The sequence below is a fragment of the Pteropus vampyrus genome, unplaced genomic scaffold (assembly GCF_000151845.1).
Source record: "Pteropus vampyrus isolate Shadow unplaced genomic scaffold, Pvam_2.0 Scaffold44, whole genome shotgun sequence".
Lineage (NCBI taxonomy): Eukaryota > Metazoa > Chordata > Mammalia > Chiroptera > Pteropodidae > Pteropus > Pteropus vampyrus.
In genome coordinates, this window is record NW_011888825.1 from 10,293,745 (window position 1) to 10,305,757 (window position 12,013).

General features: G+C 44.3%; 1 protein-coding gene across 5 annotated transcripts in view; it reads left to right on the plus strand.

Moving 5' to 3' along the window:
- The window catches only part of FLCN (folliculin), a 22,555-nt gene that overhangs the window by 5,234 nt on the left and 5,308 nt on the right, over positions 1–12,013 (plus strand). For 4 of the 5 annotated variants that reach the window (XM_023530022.1, XM_023530024.1, XM_023530021.1 and 1 more), the window contains exons 2-8: positions 2,631–2,918; positions 3,475–3,621; positions 4,681–4,902; positions 5,845–6,005; positions 7,488–7,579; positions 9,026–9,216; positions 11,451–11,564. In XM_023530022.1, the coding sequence (XP_023385790.1) occupies positions 2,655–2,918; positions 3,475–3,621; positions 4,681–4,902; positions 5,845–6,005; positions 7,488–7,579; positions 9,026–9,216; positions 11,451–11,564 (1,191 nt within the window). In that variant the 5' untranslated portion in view covers positions 2,631–2,654. The remainder of the gene's footprint in view (positions 1–2,630; positions 2,919–3,474; positions 3,622–4,680; positions 4,903–5,844; positions 6,006–7,487; positions 7,580–9,025; positions 9,217–11,450; positions 11,565–12,013) is intronic. The other variant, XM_011359107.2, reaches the window with a different exon arrangement.

The window sequence follows — 12,013 nt, forward strand, 5'->3', positions numbered from 1 at the left end:
CTAGTAGGGGACACACAAGGAGAAGATGAATGATGAGGAGAAGTGAACCAGGCAAAGGTTGTAGGGAGTGTTGGGGACTTTTCTCTCCAGCCCTGCCTTCTCTGATGCTGTAGTCCAGAATCAGAGAAGACTCTCAAGGCTTTCCACCTAATGTCCTCCTATTTCTTAAACTGTCTCCTTTCCCGCTGCCAACTTCCCTCCAGAATCAACTTTTATCCTGGTGCTTCATATTTTCTAGCCACCCTAGTGTCGCCATGTCTGATCTCCAGACCTGACTTGGTGTCAGCTCATCTGACTTTCTCTTTAGATGTTTCGTTTTGAGTTGGCCCCTACCACTCCCACCGTAACAACTTGAACTCCAGCCCCTGCCTCAGGTAGAAGGATGGGTGCAGTGGCAGCCCACATAAACTGAGGGGTTCATTGTGAAGCATCAGGTGGGTGGCAGAAGTAGCAAGCAGACTAGAGAAGCAGGCCCTGAGCAGGGAACACCAGCAGGGAGGCTACTTGGTGGGCACATCCAGGGACACACCACAAGTGGTTTTTGAGGATGTGGCTCCGCAGGATGCACTCCCTCAGGGGACTCCCACCCCTACTGTGCATATTCACAGTCTGCTGCTTTGCCTCCCTCCTCTAGGTTCAGTGTCCCAGGCAGGGCCTCTGACTGGCCAAGCTATGGTCATGCCCATGCCTACCTACTAGAGGATGAGTACAGAGGATGTCTGACGTTTCCCTCCGTGATGGGGGATGGGATCCCCACCAGAGAAGAGAGTGTAGAACCTGGCCAGTGTTCACAACTCAGTCAAACATTCAAAACTTAAATGGTTTCTCACTGTTTTGAGCAAGGCTGTCTGACAGAATTTTTCTATGATGATAGAAATGCTCCATGATCTACACTGTCCTTTCAAAATGGTGGCTGTGAGCCACATGTGCCTAGTGAACACATGAAAAGTGGCTAGTGAGAGGAACAGGGCTTTAACAGGGCTTTTCATTTTAATTAAATCTAAGTTGCCACATTTGCCTCATGAGTACTGTATTGGACAGCGTGGGTCTGGAGAATACATTCTCCCTCTTTAGCCTGGTTTCCAGGCCCTTCTGTGTCACATGAGTCTGGTAAGCTGGGCCACCACTGTCCAACCTCTATGGCTTTGCTCCTGTGTTCTCATTTCCAGACCTCTTCTGTTTGTCAGTCCAATGGACGTGCTCCCACATTTAAAGCCTTGCCCAATTTTCCCAACCAGAGGGCACTTGTGTCTGCATCCACATCCCTTACTCTCCCTTACAGTGGACAATCTACCAGACTTGCTGCCCAAGCCCAGCTCTCAGCTTGGGAAAGCTGCCTCCTCTTATAATTTGCATTTTGTTCTCTTGGTCTCTGGAGTAACACTGGAGTTCACCTTTCTGCCTGTCATTCTCTTACCCTGGCCAGCTCTTCCTCCCCTTCATATTTAAACTCTGGGGGCCCCTACCAGAGGGGCCACCCCACTCAGCTACCTCCATATTCCATCATCTTCACTCAAAGGCTTAACAGGCATTGGGCTCTCAGCCTCCTCCTCACTTGTTCCTTCTCCTATCTTTCACATTCCTTCCTTACTGGTCCAAATAGCTTTGTTCCCTTCTTCACACTCCACAGTCCACCCATGAGCAGAGTCTGCTGGCTCTGCTTTGGGAATATAGTCACAATCTAACTATCTTTACCACCTTCCACTGCTCACCTAGCTGTGTCCACCATCTCATCTCACATGAAATAGTGGGAATGTTACAACTAGTCTCCCTGCTTATATCCTGGCTTTGGAAGTCTGTTTTCTGCACAGCAGCCAGAATGATGCTTTGAAAATAAGATTCAAATGTATCATGTTTCTCAAATCAGAACCCACCAAAGGCTCTCTAATTTCTAAAAACAAATCAGGGTCTTACCATGGCCGAGAAGGGTCTGCGTCCTCCTAGTTTCCTGCCCTCATTCCCCAATTCTGTGAACACTCAGATCCCCAATCGTGCCCCCTGCTTGGCCCCCCATGGCTCCCTCTGTTCCTTCAGTTCTTGATTAGGGAGCCTTTCTGTCTGAAATCGCATCCCACCTCCTCTGGTGATTCTCTGCCCTGGACCATCTGTACTTTTATTTCTAATGCCATCACCCCATAAGAGTAAGCAGTTACTCATGTGTCCCTCCCCTCCTAGAAGGTAAGCACCATGCAGGCAGCATCACATTACCTAAAACATTGTCCACCTCATAGGAGGTGCTCAACAGCTAGTGGTGGCATTTGCTGCATCATCACTCGTGCACGTCTTCCCCTCTGTCTACCCTGTAGGCCTCTCACTGTTCTAATGGAAGAGTTTTCTGTGTGATCATTGAATTACGTTTTTCTTCTTTCGTTGTCATTCTTCATAGGCAGGGACCATGTCTGTCTGTCTGTCTGTCTGTCTGTCTGTCTGTCTCTTATTTCTCCTGCATTCAGTGCAGTGCTGGCACAGAGTCAGTGCTCAGCCAAGTTTGCCTGGTGGGTGACCCACCTCTCCTGGATGGGAAACCCACTGACAACACCTACCTAGTCCCTATGCGCCAGGGACTGACAGGTTCTGTAGTGTGAACATGCATTGGCCAGTTGATGGTATTTTCCCTCCCCCCTCCACAGGCCTCGTGCTATCTCCAAGGCACCATGAATGCCATCGTTGCTCTCTGTCACTTCTGTGAGCTCCATGGCCCCCGCACTCTCTTTTGTACTGAAGTTCTGCATGCCCCTCTTCCAAAAGGGGCTGGGAACGGGGACAGCCCTGGCCAAGGGGAACAGGCCGAGGAGGAGGAAGGTGGCATTCAGATGAGCAGTCGGATCCGTACTCACAGCCCAGCAGAAGGAGCCAGTGCAGAATCCAGCAGCCCAGGACCTAAAAAGTCAGACATGTGTGAGGCAAGTGTTTCTCAGGTGTGGGGATGTTTCTTCAGGGGCTTGTGTTAGTGCTTGTGTGTGGGACCTCCTGGGGGAGGACATCAGGGGTGGTGGTGGATTCTTGTTCATACCAATGCTGACGTCTGAGGCCTCCTCCTGAGGCCCACTTGCAAGCTCCTGCCAAGTGGTTATGTCAGGACCAACCAAGAACAGATGCCAGCACAGAGCACTATGTGAGCCACTTAACAGCTATAATCCTCAGCTTGCCTTCTGTATGATGGGGATTCGCACTATAATTATCTCATAGGGATGAGCTTTGTATTAAATGAGATAATGTACGCCGAGCTTTTCATAATATCTGCTACACAAGTGCTCAGTCGAGTAGATTTCATGCTCTCTGACAACCTTTGTGATCTTTGCATCCTGGTTATCCTATTCAGGAAACATTGAAATTCTCGGATAAGTATAACTCTACAAGCCATTTATTTTTATATAAAAACAGATTGAGTTTTCTATTTCAAATTTGCGTAAGAATAAGATAGTGTGTTGCTGCTTCCTGACTAACTGGTTTTCTTTTCCTTCTTGTGGGCAGGGCTGCCGGTCACTTGCTGCAGGGCATCCCGGGTATATCAGTCATGATAAAGAGACTTCAATTAAATATGTCAGTCACCAGCACCCCAACCACCCCCAGCTTTTCAGCATTGTCCGCCAGGCTTGTGTGCGGAGCCTGAGCTGTGAGGTGAGCACCGATGATGTAGGCAGAGAGGCAGCTGTCTCTGTAGAGATCTCACACTCTCCACAGTGCCCTGAACAGGTTCAGTGTTGGCTATGGAAAGGAAGACAGAAGTCAGTCCTGTCATGAGGAGGATGAGTAGATCAGTGAGCAGGGAGCACAGGGGGGCCTCTAGTCTCCAGAACTCCAAAACACATTATGTTAGATTCGAATTTTCTAAATGGTTGCTAGCTTATCACTTTAAGCACCAAACCTTTGTTATTTGTCTATTCTTCATGGACATGTTTCTAAAATAGGGAATATTTCTGAGATATGTAGTTTATCACATCAAACATCACCTTTTTTATTTTCTCAATCATCATGTGCTCTTAGACCCTACTAAAGAATGAATCCATTTGTTTCTAAATTCCATGGTTGCCGTTGTTGAATTTGAGTCTTAGCTTTTATGTTTTTATTTGTCACAAAGAATTCATAATCCAGTTCTGAAACTTCCTGTCATCATATCCACTTGGTCAGACACACCTAGCTCTCTCATCTTTAGGTCTCACTTATTGTTGTGTGCCTACCTTCGGCTCTTTCCCTTTTTATTTCCTGCTACTAATCTGCTAGCAGGCAGATGATCATATGTGATAGAGTTTTGTGTAAAGGAATAGTGACTGTGTCATGAGAGAGCGCTGAGTTCTCTCCTACAAATAAAGTATGCAGATTTTATTACATGGATGCTGCATTGGCTGTTTTGACCTGCCAGCTCTCTATTATATTCTGGGTGAGTGATGTTGGCAAATTTGAGTCAGAGAGAGTTAATATTTGTACAAGAATTACTTATGGCTCAAGGTAGAAAAAGTAATGAACCTACTTTACTGGTTCTTGTATTCCTTAATAACGTTATCTTTAGAAAGTTTGACCCCAGGAGCAGATGAAAGTGAAGTTTTCCTTTCTCATCCCTACCCTTCCCACTCTCCCTATAATTAATGGCAGAAAAAAAACCTGAACAGGAGGATTTGATTTCATATTACTGAAGCAAGGAGAGGACTGTGTCTTGTTGTGGTGGTTGTTTTGTCCCAGGTCTGCCCTGGCCGTGAAGGCCCTATCTTCTTTGGGGATGAGCAGCATGGGTTTGTGTTTAGCCACACCTTCTTCATCAAAGACAGCCTGGCCAGGGGCTTTCAGCGCTGGTACAGCATCATTGCCATCATGATGGACCGGATTTACCTCATCAACTCCTGGCCCTTTCTGCTTGGGAAGATCCGAGGGATCATCGATGAACTCCAGGGCAAGGCACTCAAGGTGACCCCAGATAAAGGGGGAGTGGGTGGTGGTGGGAGAGGAGATGTCCACTGAAAGAGGGTAAGAGCACATGGTCCTGTGGCCACTGCTCTGTCTAAATTGTAGTCTCCTGGCTTCAGAGTCGGGGTTGTGGCCATAAGCCTTGCAGTCAGTCAGTCCTGCTTGCTTTGCTGGTCTCTCCTGAATCTCTCGTACTGATTATCATTCAGCTCTGGCTTCTTTACTGTAGTCAGATGCCCTGGTTTTATCCCTGGTGTCTTTGCCTCCTTTGACCATCATTTCAAAAGCCCGGTCATTAATTGTGTTACAGACCCACCACCTAACATAGACCTCCAGCTGTGGCATTGCATCTCTCAGGATAGGCCAGGTTATACTCTGTCAACAAACAGCCCTCAAACCTCTGTGGCTTAAAACCACAATTTTTTTCTTGTTCATGTTCTGTGTCCATTGCAGGGAAGTGAGGGATCAGCTTATTGTAGGCGTCTTGGCAGATGGAGCAGTAGCCATATTGAATGTTGGCTTGTTTTCCTGCTAGAGGGCATGAAGGGTACTGGTCACATGTCCCACCCACAGGCTCTGGGTAGTGAATGCCTCTATGTCCCTGGAAGGGAGAGGACTAGAAATACTTGGAGAATATCAGTAATGACCACCTCGAGCACATATGTTACCTGAATACCTGTCAAGTGCCTAATGAGTTGGCTGTAGGAGAGGGTATAAGAGAAATCCTTAACCAATTCCGCTTCTCAGGTGGCTTCTAATCTAGTTAGGGAAGCAGACCATTCTGTCTAGAATTATGAGACTGGGCATTTTCTGTACTTTGCATCAAGGGAGCAGAGTTGGACAGTCTTCAGGAGTAGCATTGATGAAGTTGGCTGTGAATGAGCTGGGCTGCTCAACTGGTTTTGTTTTGTTAAAGGGTTACCCCTTCCCTTTGCATTTCAGGTATTTGAAGCAGAGCAGTTTGGATGCCCACAGCGTGCCCAGCGAATGAACACGGCTTTTACACCATTTCTGCACCAAAGGAATGGCAACGCTGCCCGTTCACTGACATCTTTGACAAGTGATGACAACTTGTGGGCTTGCCTCCACACCTCCTTTGCTTGGTAATGAGATTCTCAGGTCTTTTGGCAACTGTTAGAATAAGAGCAGTCACGGTATGTTGGTTGGATTGTGCATGAATTTGGGGAGAACAGTCATTGGATGAGTTCCTTGGGTACCTCTGTGGGATGTACTTGTGAATGAGCACTGAACTAGGTTCAGTTTTCCCAAATATGTGCAAGATGTGTTTAGGTAGAACTCACTCCAGTGATATTTTTTAAATGATGTTCCCATTCCAAGACTAGTGATCTCCTCCCTTCTTTGTATATAACAATAAGCATGTATCTTACACAGCTTTTGTAGGTCAAGAATTGGAGAGTGGCTCAGCTGGGTGGTTCTGGCTCAGATTCTAAGGAGTTTTTGGTCAGCTGTGCTGCATCATCTGCAGGTTTGGCTCCCTCACAGAGCTGGCAGGTTGGTGCTGACTGGGCAGGAGATCTCAGCTCCTTGCCCTGGGCCATATGAGCTGACTTCCCTCAGAGTGAGCAATCCAAGAGAGAATGAAGTCTGATCTATCTACAAGGTCTCATGACCCGGCCTTGGCAGTCACACATGGACACTTCCAGCACATGATGTTTGTTAGAAGTGTGCTGTGTCACTAAGGTCAGCCTAGTCAAGAGGAAAGGATTAGTCTCCATCTTTTGAAGGGAGGAGAGTCGATGAATTTGTGGACATATTTGAAACCATCACAGTTTGTCATCTCGCCACAAATTGTTTCTGTTCTCCCATTGCAAGATATAACTCCTTCCAAAGACTCCTCCAAATTCTCATTCCTGTGCAGTGTCAGCTTGAAACGTAGGGTCTCGTCTGTGTAAGGTCCTGGTGTGGGTGAGTCTCCTTAGATGGAGATCCTTGAGTACAGTCCCGACAACCTGCGAACTAAAGAGAAATTATTTGTCTCCCCATCCAACATACATTCCTCTTTTAAAAATAACTTTTATTAGAAAACTTTTTACAGCCCAAAGTAGAATAAATAGTACAAGGAACTATGTACCCTATCATCCAGCTTTAGCAGTTACCAACATTTTACTGCTTTTTCATATGTCTCGTCACTTTTTTTCTAGAATTTTTTAAAGCAAATATTACTTGTATCATTTCAGCCATGAAACCATTATCATAACCAACAAAATGGATTTATTCCTTAATATTATCCAGCCCAATCCATGTTCACTTTTCCTATTTTGTCTCAGAATTGACTTTTGTATTAGGTTCAGAGCACAATACACAGACTGTGCTAAATTTCTCAGTCTAGAACAGTTAGTCCTGCACCCCCTCTGGGTTTTCCCATGTCTCTTGTTGGAGGACCTGGATCATTTGTAGAATTCCCCTTTTAGGTTTGGTTGATCGTATCGTCATGATTTTGCTCAACACATTTTTTTACGCTATTTTCTATATTTTCTATAAATTGGTAGTTAGACCAAGAGGCTTGATTGGCTTCAGATTTAGTTTTTCTTTTGGCAAGAACACATTATGACTTTGTTCTCCAGGCTCCTGAAAGCGTGTGGTAGCCGGCTGACTGAGAAGCTCCTGGAGGGTGCGCCCACTGAGGACACCTTGGTTCAGATGGAAAAGCTTGCGGGTGAGCTGGGAGGTGCTTGTGCTGGAAGCCTTTGCCTGCAGTGGCTACTGGGGACCGTCATAGCCACCTGGCCCCTCCACCATGCTGGCAGAAAGAGCTGACAAAGGGGATGAATAACCCCTTTAATCTTGGTGTTTTTATCGTGATTTCCTGTCTCAGTTTCCTTGATAGTCACATGAAAGAGTCTGGTTAGAAAAACCCACTGTGAAGGCTATCAGTCTAGAGAGGATCGATTGATTGGAGGTTTTCTAGAAAGTCTCTTATTCTTTGTTCTTTAACAATAAAATGTTATACTTCAATTGGACCTAAGGTTCCCATCAAGGGCAGTGGTTCTCAAACCTCACTAATACCTGGAACCCTCCCCAGGTTCATGATCAGATCTTCATGTCTGGGGTTCAGAGACCTCTGTGTTTTGAATAACTTCCCAGGGAGTTCTAGTGCTGCAAATACCAGCCCAGGAACTTCTGATCGTGATCCGGGCTGTGCTTTTCCTTCAGAGATGATTCCATTTTTGATGATCTAGGTCCATAGTCTCAACTGCAGGTTTGAGTAAGATAGACTTATGGTGTGTGCTGTGTGTAGTTCGTTACTAATAATGCTCGATGTACTTCAATTTGCAAATGATTGACCTTCTAAATAAGTTGTAATTTTCAGAATCTATGTCCTCATGGATCAGTTGACCCTATAACTGTTTGTTATTGTATTGATTACAAATTTCTAGGCTAGTGAAGATAGCAAAAGTGGTCTGTTGGTGAGGTTTATTTATACAGAGAACCAAGTGTATCAGGAGATAAACTTTTTGGAGAGATAGAATGTAGGCATGCAGGCTTGCTGTCATGTCTTAGATTATATTCTGGTAACAAAAGAAGATGAACATAGGGATTTGGAGCACACACTTTGGGACTGGACGTACCTGGCTTCAGATACTGCCTGTGTGTTCTGCGTGCATGGGTACAGCCTCTACCTTATGGGTCTCACCATTTGTGAGGATAGTCATGAAGATTAATTAAAATAACAAATATTTCTTTGTCTTTAAAATGGGGAGAATAGTAATGACCTCAGGACAATTGAAAGGATTAAATGAAATAATGTGTGGAAGCCTGATTGAGGATATGCTCAGTAAATATGAGCTCTTGTCATTCTTACCATTTGTTTGAATTTTTCCACTGCAGTGAACAGTTCACAGTCTTGCAGATGTGTGCTTTACAATGTAGAGCGAGGCTCTGGGCTAAGTATACAGCAGACTGAATTCTCCTGGCCCACCACAAGGCTCCTAGGGCAACACGTAGTATAGACAACTGACCAAAACTAAAAATCAGTAACTTTCTCTGGTCAACATGAGATGCCTTGGGCTGAAGTAGTCACGTAATGAGGCTATTGCATCAAGGGACTGAAGGAATCCGAGGGCAGTATGTTTCCTAACTCTCTTGGTCATCTGTCTTGCAGACTTAGAAGAGGAATCAGAAAGCTGGGACAACTCTGAGGCTGAAGAGGAGGAAAAAGCCCCTGTCTTGCCAGAGGGTGCAGAAGGGCGGGAGCTGACCAAATGCCCAACAGATTTTTCCTTGCACTTAGACTGTGGAAACTGGCAGCCGCGAAAGTTGTCTGTCTTTAAGTCCCTTCGGCACATGAGGCAGGTAGGCAGCAGAGGGATAGAGCTATAATCAGAAGCTCAGGAGAAGAGCCCAGTCCTCTCCTTCTAGCTCATCTCCATCTAACATACTTTGTTCTTTGGGCCCATCCTGTTCGAGACCCAACAGGGACTGGATGTTTAGAAGTAACCGAACCTTCTTGGTGAGTGGCTGAAGATGGCACTGGGCATCTGAGGTATCTTAGCCACAGGATCAGTGCTCCCCTTTTAGTGATGATATAGGTGATTTCTTTAAAGAAAGGCCTGGATGGTTGGCTTTTTTCATTGTTTGCTAATCTTGTCATTATAGAAACTTCTAAAAGAACTGATAAGCACTTTTTTTTTTGCATGCAGCCTAGATACTTTGCATATTGAAAATAATGGCTCTTCTTACAAAAAATCGGAAACAATCTGAATTATCCAACCATAAGAATTGCATCCAAACAATGGAATATCATTAAGCACAAGAAAGCAAGCATGTAATATGTTGTATAGGGTGGTGCATGCACTGCTTAACGATGGGGATATGTTCTGAGAAATGTGATATTAGATGATTTCATCACGTGAACGTTGTGGAGTGCACTTAACAAACCTAGATGGTGTAACCTACTACTGTAATTGTATGTGCTATACTTTTATATAACTGTTAGCCCAGTAGGTTTGTTTATACCAGCATCACCACAAACACCACAAACATGAGTAATGTGTTGTGTTACTATGATACAATGGCTGTGAAGTCACTAAGTGATAAGAATTTTTCAGCTCTATTATAATTTTACAGGACCACCACTGTGGTGTATATAGTCTGTTGTTGACCAAAAAATCATTATGTGGCACATAATGACTGTATATCTGTATTTTAAGGACAAAACAGATGTCTCACAGGTAACAATATTGACCATGGTTTTATTTGGTCAGGCGAGAGGGACACTAGATTATGAGGGCAGGTTGTCCCTTTTTATAACATTTTCCTGTATTTTAATAGTAACCATGAATTTTATCAGAAGATAGTTATTTCTCTTTTGGAAAATGGAGTAAAGCCCAATTTAACGGCAGTTGCTCTATAGGATTTCTGGATGAAAAACAGTTATCCATTGAAATCATGTATTTGGTTGAAATTGCCCTTGTTGATTATTTATGTGGATTAAAGTTTGAAGGATTCCACTGGAGGTGGGAGTACTTTGAGGCTATTGGGTTTAGTAAAAGGTAGTTTTATAGCCTTTATTTATTTATTTATTTTGCCATGTTTATAAACCATGAGACAACCGACAGAACTCTTTCAAAATGGAACATCATGGAAGTTAATAGAAGGTGGGATGGACCCAGAGCTGAGCCTGGGAATAAGCATTTCCCTGTGAGCCTCCCTTGTCAGCCCTGAATAGGTGTCTGGGATCCAGTGGTGACTCAGGCAGACACAGCCCCACTCACCTAGAGTTAACACCTTGTTTATTCTGGATGCCCTGCTTTCATTAATGGGATCTAGATTAGATATTCTAAGAAGTCACATTACACTCTTTTGGCCCATAGTGAGTTCAGGCAACTAAAACCCGACAGTCTTCTTTTTTCTTTCTTGAATTTCTAGAATAAAATTTGTTTTTACCCCCCTCTCAAAAAAAAAAATAGAGTGGGGAGAGGAGTTGATCTAAGTTAAAGCAGAATAAAGAGAGGACAAATAAAGCAATCATGATCCTTTAATGACTCTTAGATTGAGAGAATAGTAGCTAGAAAGGACACTGTTAGAGATTTAGAGCTCTGGACAGTGAGTTTATTACATCAGTGTGGCATTTCTGGGTGTGGTGTGTATTGGGTTTGTGTAAGAGAAGCCCTTGTTCTTCCTGGGTGCTGAAGTGTCATGATGCCTACCACTTAACTTTCAAATGGTTCAACAAAATAAAGTGTATACAGAGAGAAGGTAAATGTTGCAAAAAGCTAAGTAGAGACATGGACCTTGTCCAGTCATCTTTTGTCTCCTTCAAGGTTTTGAAAATAAAATTGGGAAAGAGATTTTATAAAATATGCCAAGAGTTTTGGGATCAGGCTTTTAGGTGCAAATCTGGTGACTTCTACCTGCCTCTTTCTGACCTTGAACAAGTTACTCAGCTATCCTGAGAAGATAAGTGATTTTCTTTCTCCTGACCCATCTTCCTTCACTATACCAAGAAAGTTTCTAGACAGACACACAAATAATGTCAATTGGACAGAAAGAAAATTCAAGGCAGAAAGCACTGAACTCTTTTTCAGGTCCTGGGTGCCCCATCTTTTCGCATGTTGGCCTGGCATGTTCTCATGGGGAACCAGGTGATCTGGAAAAGTAGAGACGCGGACCTTGTCCAGTCAGCTTTTGAAATTCTTCGGGTAAGTGTATTTTTTTATTGTGTTTTGTAACAGGACAGTATTTGCCTAGTGGGTTTTTAAAAAATCTTGAATTTAGGTGCGAATGTTAGGATGCATTGATAGCCCAAGTTCATCAGTGTCCAAGTTCCTGCCTCAATCTAAGATCTGTGTTATTTCTCCACTATTAAAAATGGTAGTCATTGATGAGTTTTATTTCCAGTGGAAGGAGTCTGTGCTATCCTGATAGATTGAAAACAAATTACCCTATCTTCTTCTCAATCCCCTAATCTCAGAAGCCATCAGAGTGGTTCACAGCTGCTGTAGAAGCAGGCCTGTGTCACCATCCTTCTGCACGAGCAGTCTCGATAAGTCAGGTGGGATGCAGAGGTAGCATGCCGTCTCCATCCCGGAGGTGTAGTAGATGCGAAGGCCCAAGTTTTGCTCTGACGTATTTAGGTAATCAGAAAATA